Genomic DNA, 16,238 nt, shown 5'->3' on the forward strand with positions numbered 1-16,238 from the left:
ACACAGGCTCTCGTAACAAACAAGATTCCAAAATGTACAAACAGAAGTTCGTGAAAAAACGTATTCTTCTCCACCGTAAATCTCATAATGGCCTTGTAAAGTTTGCCTGATTTGGCAAGTTGCCACTACAGCGGAAAAGTACTCCATTGGTATCGAGGCAACGGGTTGGAATACTTTGACAAGGATATCAATAGAAGTTGAAGAAGAGTGGAAATGCGAATTGATGAGGAGAGCTGGTAGGAAAAAATCAGTTTTGGCATCGTAGTTATTTAACACGTTCACTCAGGCGCTTTCCCTCAGAGGCTCGCACAAGCCGGGTTCATCGGTCGGCGCTCATTACAGGGGGAAGGCATTTGATGGTGCTTTTAGATGCCTTTCATTACCGCCCGACCGCCGTCGGTAGTGTGGACGTGTTGATGTATGTATTTATGTATGTGTGCGTGGGCGTTTGTGTTTACGTGTTGACAGTTGAACGTCGAGCATTGCGCGTTGAGCGTTGACCGTTGAACGTTGAGCATGGACCATTGCATTCGTATCCGTTTGTGCTCTTTTACCATTTTGCTCTAAGACCATCATCTTCGAATACTATGTTCGACTTCCGCTGTTAAAAGCCTTTAATTTGATATGTCGATCATTTGAATCGGTCCAGTTAGATAAGAATTTTTAGAAAAAAAATGGGGAATAAATGATTTTTCGGACCACTCTAAAATGGAAATGGGCACCCAAAAATAAAAAAATGAACAAAATTAAAAAATACGGGTCTAATATTTTGCGTTAAAGAAGAATACTACAAATTTTCACTAAAACCTGAGAACGACTGTATCGGTTTTACATGGAATGGTTCTATATAAAGTTGATCATAGAGAAAACTATATCCATATTTGCTTCATCGATCAATGTTATAGTGAGTGAACCATTGATAGTTTCAAATTGGATAGGAGTTTATACTAGGTTGAGTGCTTTGTACCAACGCTTATCTCCACATTGTAAATTCTAATTATTATTTTCTATCCCATTGGTTTGTTTAGGCTTATTAGCATTTTAACAGAGCTAGATTTAATCTCGTATATCGGGTCTATACACTCTGTAGCCATTTAGGCGCATGAATATTCCTTCTGTTTCATTGTTCAGAAAGACCGGACAGCGGAGACAGTTGATATGATCACTGTTGTGTTATTAACAGCTCGATGTTTCTTGTTGCAAGCGCAGAGCTTTTATGAATGGAGGGAGGCCAGAACTTCGAACGTGAGATAATCTCCATCACTTGATGATTGTTGTGTGGACTTAGTTATTCTATAACAGAAATTCTCAAACTATTTGTGCCAAGAGACCCAAAGTTCTTTAAAAATTGTATCTTTACCCTATTCATTACAAAATACTAACCAATTCAAAAACATTGAGGTTGGTTAAGTGAGTGAATTTGACATCATTTTCTCATCAACAAAAACTAAAAGTAGGTTATATTTGTGATATAACCGCAAGGTAGACGTAGGACTACCGTTGGCTCATACTAGTTCGAAGTAGCATCTGAATCATTCCTCAATGAATGAATGAATGGATATTTCGAATGTTTTATGAACGGTTCTTCTTGCAAGTGTGTGAATGGATGAGTATAAATTTGGAATTATAATTGCTACAAGGAAATATATAAAATTCCAATCTTTTGAACTGGATGGTGGCCATGAAAAATATCTCAGGATACCCAACGCAAATTATATCCCCCACTAATTGGTGTCGACGATCGATTGAAATATTTGTGAACATTCGATATTGATTAGTGCCATCAAACAAGGTGGTTTGTTTGACATTGTGAAATATTCTCTACCTCAACCCGCGAAGAAACATTCCGTATTGTCCGTATCATCTATCGTCAATGGCACAATTTGCAATGTCAATAAGGTATTAGCTATCCGGCTATCCTGTTTCTATACATTATGTGGTCAATATTTGCTATCCGGCCGGATACCGGATATTAGAAAGAATATATAATTTTTCATTAACACATGATGAATGATAACAAAATAACTCATTAACATTATTCATCAGGGTGTCGACTACCTTGAAAAACATTGAAAATAGGGGAATATCAGGGAATTCAAACAATTTCAGGGAAAGTCAGGGAATTTCGTCACCAATCTGGAAATCTGCCAATCAGAATTTTGATTTTTGCAGTCATTAAGAAGTTAATGATACCAAAAAACTTTTGACTGCATTGACTCTCTGTAGGTTTTTCTGTATATGTTGTTTGGTTTTGTGCTTAGTGAACTTAGTTCTTCTGAAGGATAAACAGCGCAAAAGTAGACGACTTTATATGTGCGCTGTTTCCACTGGCATTAGACAGCAGTATCTGCAGTTCAGATTCAATTAATTTCCTTCCTTTTTTCTTCTTCGAAAACAATCGAAATGCTTGAAAATTATACTATCAAAGCTGCTGAGATCCTGTGGTGTACTAAAACAGTTATGTGTCACAAATCTCTGCACTGCTGAAAAAGACATGGTTGTATCGAGAAGAATGTTTCATGACACCAAGAAAGCTGAGAGGGTCTAACTAGGGCGTGATAAAATGAGCTTTATGGTGATATTTGGCTTTGCCCCAAATTCTAAATCTGAGCTCGATGAAACTTTGTAAGTTCTGACGACAATGGTTTCGACGAGTCTTAACGAGATTATTATAAAGAGGCTGCAGATGGATCTGAATGTCAGATTTTGGGATGAAGAAAATAAGGGATTGGTTAATAGTTACATGACGTCAATGTTCTTCGGACGTTCTCAAGCATCAGAGATAAACTTGCTGCTTTTAAAGAAGGTCCGAGAATCATATATTGAAAAAACTTCTTCTTGTCTCGATGGACGGTATCAACGTGAATTGGTAATTGCGACTGGTCCTTCAAAATGGAGAAGAAAAAATTTTGAATTTGGGTAGCTTCGGATTGCACATTTTACATGATTCATCAAAGGACTGATTGATTCATAAAAAACTCGCCGAAATTCACGGTATTTGACGGATTTCGGTCGTATCAGTGGAGCTCCAGCAGACTTATCACTAAAACGATATTGCTAGAAACAAAAATATGTTTACTCACTACGATAAAAAAAAAAACGGACCACTGGAGCATTTTTGGAGAGGATAGGTTGACGGAACTTTTTACCAAAAATGGTCTTCTATCTCTCGTGTAAAAACCCAAACGTTGAGAGGGCTCTTCCATTAATAGCGAATGTTTTTATGAAAACATGTGGAAGGAAACGGTTGTTCCATGCGACAAGTTTATGATGCTATACTTTAGATTGGAAGGATAGCATCAATAAAAATGTTGAGCTAGTTAATTCAACTAGTTCGAAATTCTCGAAATTCTTCGATATTATCGTTATATGAATCAGAATTATTGAAACGGCTACAGGAAGCAGAAGCGAAATCTTTGGAGGTGAAACGACGAACATTTTGGAAAACGCACAGAAGGGAGCCGAAAGATTGCAAGATAAAGCATTTCGTTAAAATCGTAACAATGAAATTGATCCGATTCATAATAAATCCATGTTTTTAAATCTCTTACGATACTTCTCAGTCTTAGTCAATTGTGTTAAAATTAAAGATCACAAATAATTGATTTATTGGAAGATATCGACAGACGTTCTCAAATTTATTGTTTAGGCTAACCAAATGTTTTAGAAACTACATCTAAAGTACTAGTAGAAAATTTGATTATTAGTCTACATCTAGATTTTTTTCTGAAAAATTATTGGAACCTCAGGGATTATTTTTTCGTATTTTGAGTCGACACCCTGTTCATACATAATTAACAACAAGGTTTGATATCTGAAATGCATGAAGTTTTTAGAAAATCAAATCAATATTAACTAATTACATTAATTAATTAACACTATCACTTATTATTATTTCAATAACTTTTAATAGCAGTACTCAGAATTAACCAGTGGTAAATTTTGCTAAAAAAAATAATCAATTTTCAGCAGTTGTTGGTGAAACACGAGTGCGCAGTATCCATAAAAATCTCATCATTATAATAGAAAATCCTTATTAGGAAAAAATCTGTTCAAGATTCCTTGGAGAAAACTTGTTACTCTATTCACGAAATTTAAATTGAAAGGAAAAAAAAATCCATAATTAGAATAGTTACAAGCTGGTGAAGTGAGATGGTTCAGAAAAAAGTTGTGCCATGGCGTACATGATTCCAGCCCTGTCTGTTTATCAGAAACAGAATAAAATCGAACAGATTCTGAATCAGTAAGGATTTCGCTATCGCATGTACCTCGGACAAGTCAAAAAAATGTTTTTTGCAAACATGGTGGCCGTTTGAAGAAAAAAAAAATGCGTTTTTGTTAAGTTTCCCGATTTTTTTAAATAGTAAAATTAATAAAATATGATTTTTTTATTGGAGATGCATACAGTATTGATATGAAATCGACATATATGTAGACCAGTTTGAAAAAAAACTAGTTTCGAGAAAAACGCGTTTGAAGTTAATTTTTATGGCCGCTCTAGATTAGATACCACATCACCAAAATAACTTTAAATTGGTAAATAATCTTGCACTCCAAGTGTAACGCTCCCGTTTGCGTAACTTTGAACTCACACCAACAGAAATGAAAGACGTAGTCCTACGTCAATAAACATAAAATTCAGTAAATATCAAGTTTAATTAATAATTGGTATTACTTATTACAACAATAATGCTTTTTATTAGAATATTAGTCATTCTCATAACAAGTTGATTCAGGTAACATAACTTCTACAATATCTAGAAAGTTTCAAATATGAATTTATGTTAATTAATAGGGATCGATTTTTAGACTTCGTCGATCCCCAAAATCAGAAACGGATATCGATCCCAAGGGGTTGATAAAGACTACTTTGAGAAACCATGTTCTTTAACAACATAAATATGGTCAATTGGAAGGTTGTGTAACATTTACTCGAATACCATTAACTGTTGCATTCGGGTGAATGTTACATTCAGGTCCATTCGGGTACCTGTCGCATTCGGGTGAATGTATTTCGGATTGTTTTCCGCTCGGGTAAACGTCTTTCGGGTAAAAATGACACAATACGATTGAGGACCCTGAGTTTTAAACTCACGGAAAAAATTGGATGAATACTATAAAAATTACAAAAAAATCAAACGGTGGGAAATTGAATTTAAAGAAATAATACAAATCATGGCTTATTGATAGTTCTTCATTTCCTGAAGGAATTCAATTCTGAGAAAGTGTGAAATTACACTCTTCAAGATAACTGTTCTATAACATGAATTTCCATCAGCAACTTGTTCGGCGATTAAAGTCTCTCGATATATTTCCTCTGACAACCGAACACTTCGTTGCCCACCACAGTATTGCCGGGGTGAGAAACACCACTCGGGAGCAATCCCATCCGTCACTGTCGCCCGTCGGAACAAGCCTCCCGGGGATCGCTTGTAACGGATGAATGGCTGGGAAAGAAAAGCGACGGAAATATTGTTGTGCTTCTTGATTGAATTGAACGGTACGTCACGTGAGGTGTCGTGTCCACCCGCTTGGTTGGAGCGAGTGCGCGGCGGGTGTATATCGGGGTTTATATCGAATGCAACATGAGCCCTATGCGCTTGATTATCTGGCGCCTCGCTTTGGCTACTGTTACGTAAGATGCTGTAAGGTGCGAGCGAGCGAGGCAACCTGTCGTTTGTCTGAGACAAGATGATAGCGAAGGAATCGGCTAACGACGATGTGGGTGGGGAAATGCAATTAGCTGTAGTGAATTTGGTTGTCGTGTAATTAGGCTTTTCATGCGCTGCTCTGGTGGAATGTTCGAACCGAACAATAAGCGATGAATTTTAAGTGCAAAACGGTAACGCATCCAATCGATTGTGTGTGACAGATGACAGCTTTTCTGTTCCAATTCGTTACCCGCATTGTTTCGATTTTCATGGAACCCTATCATAGTTCTTTCAACTCCTTCCATCGCGATTTGGGTTCTAATAATAGCCGAATCCGAATCTGCCTCTTCCAATCGGGAAGCTAATTGTGGTGAAAAATTTCCTCCAATTCATACTCGCATTAATTTCACACTCTGTTAACGTTCTCAGACCTCCTCGTCGGGGAGTGAATGAAAGTCGCGCTCATATCTGGCATCTTTATGTTCATTATCACAATCTCCTGCTGTTGTTGTTGTCGCGGTCTGTTTACCCGTCTTCGTCTCGATTTGCAGTTCTTTAGTTTCCAACCGGGGATGACGAATCACAAGAAAAGTACAAAGTTTTTGCTTTTCGCTCTGTTGGTGCTGGATTCAGGCGTAAGTTGGATGAATAATTTTTTTCATCGTCGGTGGTTATTCGAGAGGTGATAAACACCTGAGTAGCCAAGCCGCATTGTTTATGTTTATTCTATTCTAAGTTAGTACGGTCTCATATATTTTTACAGGCTCAGTTACATAAGTTTAAAGGAGCAAAACTCTTAACTATATATCTACAAGAATATATCAACATGTTTCCTTAATTCTATGGTAAATAAAATAGGGAACCGATTACTCGTGTCGACTCAAGTTTAGAAGGGTGACACATTTTCATTAGGAAAAGGATGGGATGTAAGGAGATGTATGTTCACACTCATACTCACATTCTCATTCACATTCTTTTTCACGCTGACACTTCACACTCAATTCTAAAAACTATCCTTACATCTAATATGTATTTACAATTTAACAATTTAACTTAGTAGGAAGGGAATCGATAGCTCGCGAAGGACGAAAAGGAGGTGAAAAGGATGTAAGAACAATCACACTCGAAGATCGATAGCTTTAAGGAAAACATAATTTGGGACATGTAATCAAGGTCTAACCGAGCCAACAAATCTCTCACCGGCACATTGGGTTGCTTTCCTCAAGTCCGAAGGGAGTTTTCTAAATTCGATCTGGCGACAAGATTCAACTCGCACGACCAAACAACGTGTTCGATATCGTGGTAACCATGACCACAAACGCAGAGATTGCTGTCGGTAAGATTAAAACGAAAAAGTAACGCGTCTAACGAACAGTGATTGGACATGAGTCGGGAGAAGGTGCCAATAAAGTCCCGACTCAATTCCAGATATTTGAACTACGGTTTGGGGCTAACCTTAGGAATAATTGAGTGGAGCCACCGGTCCAATTCTTCTTCGTTCCATTTGTGTTGCCAGTTAGCGATGGTATTTTTACGGACTAAACGAATAGCTTCGACAGAGTTAAGACTATCCGTTACAATGTAATAGTGTTCAACAGGTCGTGAGGCGACGTTGTCCAGCGCCCAGTGAATTGCTGCCAATTCAACAATATGCACTGAGCAAGGATACTGAAGACAGTGGGAGGTGCTAAAAAATTCGTTGAACACTCCATATCCTGTGGACTCGTTCATAGAGGACCCATCCGTAAAGTACATATTATCACAATTGACACGCCCATACTTTGCACCGAAGATCGTTGGAACGATCCCCGATCGAAGATAATCTGAAATTCCATGGATATCCTGCTTCATGGACAGATCAAAATGCACAGAGGAATTGATGTAGTCAAGAAAATAAACACGGTTGGGAATATACGAAGATGGAGCAAACCGCATGGTAATGAATTCATGATATGAACCTATGAATCTGAAACGAAAATTTAGCTCGATAAGCTGTTCAAAATTTCTGATCCCCAATGGATCCATAACCTTACACCGGATAAGGAACCGAAGAGATAATAAATTGAAGCGATCTTTTTGTGGGAGTACGCCTGCCAAAACCTCGAGACTCGTGGTATGCGTTGAGGGCATACATCCCAACGCAATACGGAGAAAAAGATATTGAATTTGCTCGATTTTAATGAGGTGTGTTTTGGCAGCTGATTGAAAACAGAAACTGCCATACTCCATCACTGAGAGAATAGTTGCTCGATACAACATTATAAGATTTTCGAGATGGGCTCCTCACCAGGTGCCGGTAATTGTACGGAGAAAGTTTATTCTTCGTTGAAATTTTTTATTCAGATACCTAATATGGCCCCCAAGTACATTTGGAGTTGAACCAGACCCCAAGATACTTGAATGACAAAGCATGAGTGATCGGTTTACCCAAAAGTTGAAGCTTTGGTTTCGCTGGTCTATGCTAAGGCGACCATCTCTGTTTTCTCCGTGGAGAACTCAATTCCTAGATCAATGCCCAGGTTGAAAAATTGTTCAAAGTATCTTGTAAGGGTTCTTGCAGATCGGATCCATCATCTGCAAGTTGTCTTAGGCTGCAAATTGTGTAAGGCAATTGTCGATGTCGCTTACTTAAGGTTGTACAAAGGGGGGCTTAAACATGAGCCCTGAGGGAGTCCCATGTAGGAGACCCGACTTACTGTTAAATCCCCGTGAGAAAAATTCAAATGTTTCTCGCAAAGCAAGTTATATATAATTTTATTTAATAGAGGCGGCGTGTAGGCTAGAGTGTAATTTGTCTGACAAAACCTCCATTAAAAATGAAACAAAGAACCCCTTTATGTCCAATAATACTGAAGCCATTTGTTTTTTTTTCGGTGTAAGCCATTTGAATTTCTGAAGAAAGCAACGCACGACAATCATTCGTTCCCTTGCCCTTGTGGAACCTATATTGTGTATCTGAGAGTAAGCCATTCGTTTCAACCCATCGATCAATGCGAAACAAGATTTTTTTTTATCCAAAATATATATTTTATTAAGGCTCATATGGCGTCAGCCTAACGGGGCCGGGAGTTCAATATTTTGACAATGTTTGCTTAGACTATGTTAGTAATATGTAACCGATTACTCGCGGTTGACTCGAGGTTAGTATTACAAGTGTTCTCATAATTGGTATGTCGCAGTCTTCGATGCTCTGTACGTGTGCCCGACACGGGATACTTCCTATTGGGATGCAGCTGACCATTAATCAGCAACGCCCCCCTAGTCTGTACCCCATATCTAGCGTGGTGCGTCTTTCTCGACTCGAGGAATCCAGGATAGAATGGTCACTAGCCGGCGCAATCATCAGCTCGTGTAGAGTTGTCATGAGCGGTACAACCTTTGGCTCTTGTTGAATGATCAGTGGACTGCACAACCTTCGGCCCGTGCATCTGTAAAGAGTGTGTATTGTATTGTATTGCCGCGACTAAATAAAAGTTTATCGATCGGATAGGAGGGATATGAAACGGTGACACAACGAAGGAAACATCATTAAACGTTGACATCGGCGTTTCTGAGGAACAGGTATAGATGAAGCAGAAGATCAGGATCCCGGCTACATAAGATATCCCGGACGGGGATATCCGATTGTCTGCCTTGTGCTCTCAGTGCTCTAGAGAGCTGAGAGCGAGCAGCATGAAACCGGATACACGACCAGACAACATGCTCGATGTCGTGGTAGCCATCGCCACAATCACAAAGATTGTTTGCTGCGAGCCCAATGCGATAGAGATGCGCGTTTAGGTTGTAGTGATTGAACATAAGCCGAGATATCACGCGAATGAAATCACGACCTACATTCAATCCCTTGAACCATGCACTCGTCGAGACGTTAGGGATAATCGTGTGTAACCAACGACCGAACTCATCACCACTCCACATGCGCTGCCAACTTACAAGCGTATACTGACGAGGAATGTGGAAAAATTCATTATGAGCAATTTGCCTTCCAAAAAGTGTGCCTTCCCTTGCGAAACAAGATGATTTACTGCAATAAATTCCGTATACAAGACAGTATTGCTATTGGGCGGTACGAATTGAAGTCGGACGCGGGTTTTCTGGGTTTCTGAATAACTATAACCAGTCTTCCGTGTTTCACATTGAACACTGGGTACGAGACGACCAGTGTTCTTCCTACTCTCGCAGTTTTATGTTTGCAGACAAACATTATTTTGTGTACCCGTTGTTTGAGAATGTGTCATGTTTGCTTCCCATGATATTCAAACATGATGTTCAGTTTCTCTCGCATTTTCATCCCAAGCAACAGCAGTGTGTAGATTAAAAGAAGCTAATTAGACAGCACACCACAACCACTCAACACACGGTGTGTTGGTGTGTTGATATGAAAAGGGAAGGGAAGCATTTGTCATGGGTGCTTCATCTAAAATTTTGGGCAAATAAAGAGGTGTATTTTAACTGTTCTAAACAACATAAGCGTCAATTGATATCAGAGTTCTTCACAATTGATATCATTATTCAGTCCACGCATCAATTTATAAATTGAATTTATGTAACATCGGCTGTTATCAGCTTTTTGAACAAGTACTAAAATTGAATAAAGCGTGGCGGAGATGTTTAGTTACCCACATCAAAATACCAAGAATTGGTGTGAACTTTCCTGAAACTGCATCTAAAACATATTTTTGGGTATTTAATTATTTGGCCAGTATTTGTATGACGTCGCTCCGCTGCGCACTCGGTTCCGTAGACTTCAATTGGCAACATACACGGAGAAAAAAGATTCATAGAAAACTTCTTTCTATTTAGAAAATGTTTTCTTTTCACGGAAAATGGCTATGGATTATTTAATCAGATTTGCAAAATGTGCATGAATTCATAGCCTCTGAGTTCATGTAATTTTTGTAATATGAACTAAATTTCTAGTTAGTTTCCGTTAAAAAATACATAGAAATGTTTTAGGAGCAAACTAGCAAAAATCATGTTCATGTTCAAACAAAAACATGGAATTTTCACATCGCGTGGACATGTGTAAGTGTTTTTCACAGTATTGCATTTGACTATTGCAAGACTTTTTACAACAAGTTAAACTTGAAAAATATTATATCAAAGAACAAATTTGGACATGATTTGAAATATACCTGTTCCTCAGGAACGCCGATGTCAACGTTTAATGATTTTTCCTTCGTTGTGTCCCTGTTTCGTATCCCTCCTATTCGATCTATAAACTTTTACTTAGTCGCGGCAATACATACACACACTTTTTACAGATACACGGGCCAAAGGTTGTGCAATCCACTGATGATTCAACAAAAGCCAAAGGTTGTACCGCTCATGACAACTCTACACGAGCTGATGATTGCGCCGGCTAGTGACCCTTCTATCCTGGATTCCTCGAGAAGACGCACCACGCTAGATATGGGGTACAGACTAGGGGGGCGTTGCTGATTAATGGTCAGCTGCATCCCAATAGGAAGTATCCCGTGTCGGGCACAGGTACAGATCATTGAAGACAGCAACATCACAATTACGAAAACACTTGTAATACTAACCTCGAGCCAACCGCGAGTAATCGGTTACATATTACTAACATAGTTATAGGGCAAACATTGTCGAAATATTGAACTCCCGGCCCCGTCAGGTTGACGCCATATGAGCCTTAATAAAAATATATATTTTGGGTAAAAAAAAAAAAATGATTTGAAATGCCTTCTGAACTGGCAGTGGCGAAAGTTTTGGATCAACTTCAGAACAAACTCATCGATCTACAAATGATCGATTCTTGTCCTGATATGCGGAATAAGCGTTACGAGCGTTGTTGTATTTTGCGTAGAAATTATGTGAATCTGGATTTCTGTTTTTTTGCTGATGGGAACAAAACACAGCAACAGAGTGGATATCGAAAACATTAGGTTTACTTTACGGCAACGTTCTCAAATATTACGATTTTGACGGAAATTGTTCAGATGCAGGTGCCGTACTGATTTGCCAAACTTTATATATCTTTTTTGTAATCAGACACAAGTATAAAATCAAATTTGTTGCGAATATAACTTGAAAACCGTTTGTATTCTTACATTACTTCACTGATATGCTACAGACTTTCTTACAAAATACACTGGTATTAACATTCGTAAAGGGGGGAAATTAGCAAAAAAGGTTGAAAACAACTGGGCTAGAGCAATCGCGTCCGCATATTTTTTCCAGTCAATGTGTCTTGTGAGGTCATATGCCGTGTTTATAGATTCAGAAGAATTCGGTCCAGCAGTGATGGAAATTTTGATTGGCAAGTGATCAGTACCGTTGAGATCCTGGATTACATTCCATTTGTAATTCTACGATAATGAATTCGAGCAAAGCGAGAGGTCAAGAGCACTTGGATTAGGTTTCGGTACAGGTGTTGTTTCCCCAGTGTTCAAAACGGTCATATTGAAGCATATTGAAGCATATATAAAATACAAAGGTCATATATCAACAATGAACGATTGTCGTCGTAATGTTCCCCCCAGGCAGTTCCGTAAGAGTTGAAGTCTCCTAAGATCAATCGTGGCTCAGGAAGGAGTGAGCACATGTCAGCAGCTCTCGGAGGCCAATACAAGCAATACAAGCAATACAGAGGTCTTGAAGAAGTCGTTTATGATATAAATTAAAAATAACGATTAGTAAACTACTAATAAACGCTGCAATAAAATAAATGCAAATACGATGAGTCATTAATTTTATCTCTACACGTGTTTTTCAGATTTCATCGCTATTCCGAATCGATTGGATATCGACGGCTGCTCTCTATGCCTGCCGGGGAAGTACCACAGCCAAACACACGGGAACGGGAACGGCTTTACCAAGATGACGTAAAGGGGTCCGATTGGGAAGAAGAGAAGATTGCAACTATTGGACCATTTTTACGCGATCACAAACCGCACTAGCCATTCGATCACTTTCTAGCGAGTGCCGAATAACGAACAAACTAGACACCCAACTTAGCCGCCACCAAATATTTATGAAACAGTTCAAGGAACAAAAGATCAAGGTCATCAGAATGCTGACCCGAAGGAATTGGTTGTTGCGATGCAGCATCCTAATCAACGTTGCCGTGCTGCTTTACCTCTGCAGTCATCTGCTGATCGGTGGAGGCAATTTCGCCCTCGGTCCGGCTTACATAATATCGGACGAGTCAATGATAAGGCCGCCTCAGTACCGGACCCACATACCAAATCATTTGGCGCAGCAGTTGCGACAGGAAGAACGGGAAGAAGCGCTGATGATTCAGCAGCAGCAGCAGCAGCAGCAACAGCAACAAACGCTGTCACAGCAGCAGCCACAAAGCCATAGTGGCGTAGTAATAAAAATTCAGGAGAATGGGGTAATTATTCTCGATTTGTTAAGATTACGTGAGGAACAAGACTAGCAAAAAATAATTATTGCATATCTCAGCATCCCAACGTGCCGTATAATCGCGACAAGCGGCGTGATGGTGAGATGTGTTGCTTGCAGAGAATTACTTCTGCCAAATGACCAATTATGAGTGCAATACAGAGCCCCATCCATCTCATGTGATTATTCTTCATTAAAATATTTGGACAATTTCCGTCTTTATAACGCATGGAAGTCATCATCCTTCAGAAGAATATTAACTGTTTTTAAGCATTTTTCTGTCGAATTGCATCGCGTCAATGAACCTGTTGGTAGCGAAATTAACATTCCACTCAGGGCACCTCCCTCGAGTTCAGTCTGTTTTTGGCATTCGTCTGTTCTGATTTTTTCTTCTGTTATTTGAAGAGTAATCGTACTTGAGAGAAGAGATGCAAATTTTTGATTTATCGCTTCAGTGCCATCAATTGACGGGGGTTTCCGATCTTCTCCACAGGAGCACGAATTGACTGTTAAGAAATCGTCCTCGGTACGTGACTCTTAGTTTCAATGTGAATGCAAAGGCGTGCCGCCACAATTGAGGACACAGTACAAATTAAATTCATAGACGCTATCATATATTGTAATCGATAGCCACTTTGACCAGCTTCTTCGTCGAAGAAATGTTAGCGGAAAGAAGGACACGATGAATCATCAAGTTCCACCTAAAATTATCAATCAGTGAAAGTCGAGAAATTCCAATCTGGAATTTAGTTTTTTAATCAGCCATGCTTTTGTATGAATTATTAGCGCTGGTTTATATATAACCAGACTAACATATCAATCGATTGTTGTTTCAGATCAGCGTGCAGGAAGTGCCCCAGCAGCAGTCGGTGGTCGGGCAGCAGAGCCAGCAGCAGGATCAGCTGCTGCTGGATGCGGCTGGAGCCGCTGGGCGTGATGTAGATAACAGTAATAATAACATTAACGTAGAAGATAGCCGATTCGATGTGCCAACGGAGCCGAGCAGCGGCAGCAACAACGGCCCCAATGGGGCGAACAAGGTCGCCGAGGTCCTGTACCAGGACGGGGGCGCCTCAAATGGTGCCGGAGCTGGTCTCCTGAATGCTAGTGATATCTTTTCGACCACGTCGTCGATCGATCTCGACATGAAACTGAGGTAGAAACGAGTTAATTTGGATTATTTACGTTCCCCTTTGGGGTTTCTATTCGTTTGTTCTTATCTTTACTGGGCGCAGGTCACTGCTGAACTGTCACGACCGTGACTACGAGCCGTACATCGGCCAGCGGGGCGACTTCTGGGTGTTGAAGAACTACATCCGAGCCGAGCACGGTGAGCTGCGGTGCCATGAGACGGTCACCTACACCACGCATGCCGACTATACGTTCCTAGACAATCTGATACCGCTGCTGGAGAGGTGAGTCACAAGTTTTCTCACAAGACTCTCGGTGTGATGGCCATAGTCGTTCGTTTCTATATGTCTTAACGAAATGTTTATCTGTCCTTGCAAATATCGAGAAATGTTTGTGGTTAGGATTCATATTTTTTGAACAAGTGTGTATGACGATTTTTCATATTCAGTTTTGAGAAAAGACAAGTTTTCTACCCGAACACATATTATAAAGTTTAACCATGTTTCATGTGAACCTCATGTATCTGATTTGCAAAAACAAAGGTTAAAATGAGCGCTTCTAAAGACAAAATGCCTTTTTGTTATCGATACTTTTAAACATTCACGCTTTCTTACTAAGCGAACGTCCATGGGTTCAATCGCAGAACTGTTTATTGATTAATGTTGACCATTTACAAATTCCTTTTACTATGAATTTCCTAGTACTTCCGCCAGAACTCGTCATTATAATATAAATTTTTTTTCAGACCCAATTCTCGTTCAAGATTTTTCAATCACTTGCAAATAACATGTTTCTCCATTGTATATTCTACATTGAAAAAATAAAAAAAAAATTTATACAGAAAATGTAATAAAATGATGGCATCTGGAAGCCCCCCCATAGAGAGTGGGGAGGAAAGTCGTATCACAATGAAAACATTTCTTGTCCCCTAGAACCTCCAAATGCCAATTTTGATTCAGTTTGCTTGCTTAGTTATTGAGTTATGCAAGAATTTGTGTTTCATTAGTATGGCAGCCAATAGCCAAATACCAAATACCAGTTTGAAGCCACATGAAATACCACATATGCATAAAAATTGGTTTCAAGTCGCATAGATGTTGTCCAGTCGCATAGGAATATTGAACGAAAACTGAAAACATGTTAATTTTGCAAAATCACTCGAATACGAAAAAAAACGCCTCTCTGATATTCGGATATGTAGTGTAAAAAAAACTCAGCTTTCAAGAAAAAATATAAAAAAAATGATGACCTTAGTTCCGAGATCATGTAAGCTTTGTTTTGGTCATGACTTTGGCGTTATCTGAACATGAGTGTACACGATCTTACAGATGGATATTTTAATGTTTCTGTATCGATGAAACATAGTTTTCATGCTAAAACAACTTTTTTTCATGTTTACACCTCATTTTTAACCCTTCATTGCGTTAACCGTGATTTTCGTCATATTTCTCGACATATTATATTTCTGAATGGATTTTTGATAATTAGACGCGCAACTAAGTTGGAGTCAACGACTATGATGGCTTCAACAGAAAGTGCTGGATGATTCCAACATATTTAAAACATCATGAAATAAGGTGAGGCATATGGTTAATTTTAAATTAACTTTGGCTGTGTTATTTGCGGGAAGTGTTCATTTTTTTCTTTCATTCGGAAAAGAAAACGGAGGCTGATGGAGCATAAACAGTTCCAAAAAGTGAAGATCTATGTGAAACAAAGTTCCGTGATTTTAATGTTGACGATCGTCAGTGCGAAAGAATGCCAAATACCTTCAAAGGCGTTGCATTGGAAGCATTGCTCGACGTGAGGATCTGTGTCGAACGCAAGAGCTTGCCTCAGCTACCGGAGTTACCCACCAAGCCAAGCGATTACATGGGTTGGGAATGATTCAAAAGTAAGGAACATGGGTTCCGTATTATTTAACGGGTGATGAAAAAATTATTTTTTAGAGCAATCCCAAAAAGACAAACTTATGGAGACGACTCGGCAACGCTTCTACGTCATCAGCCCAGAAAAATAATAACGTTGCCCGGGTTATGGTATGTATTTGGTGAGATCTGTTTGGTGTTATTCATTAAGTTATTCATG

The 16,238-nt window shown here is 39.2% G+C and overlaps 1 protein-coding gene across 5 annotated transcripts in view; it reads left to right on the forward strand.

Annotated features, from left to right (window-relative positions):
- Positions 1 to 16,238, forward strand: part of LOC129777508 (beta-1,4-glucuronyltransferase 1) — a 191,646-nt gene that overhangs the window by 164,896 nt on the left and 10,512 nt on the right. For all 5 annotated transcript variants that reach the window (XM_055783805.1, XM_055783802.1, XM_055783803.1 and 2 more), the window contains 3 exons: positions 12,388 to 13,008; positions 13,856 to 14,175; positions 14,255 to 14,434. In XM_055783805.1, coding sequence (XP_055639780.1) covers positions 12,646 to 13,008; positions 13,856 to 14,175; positions 14,255 to 14,434 — 863 coding nt within the window. In that variant the 5' untranslated portion in view covers positions 12,388 to 12,645. The remainder of the gene's footprint in view (positions 1 to 12,387; positions 13,009 to 13,855; positions 14,176 to 14,254; positions 14,435 to 16,238) is intronic.

Source organism: Toxorhynchites rutilus, chromosome 3 (genome assembly GCF_029784135.1).
Source record: "Toxorhynchites rutilus septentrionalis strain SRP chromosome 3, ASM2978413v1, whole genome shotgun sequence".
NCBI lineage: Eukaryota > Metazoa > Arthropoda > Insecta > Diptera > Culicidae > Toxorhynchites > Toxorhynchites rutilus.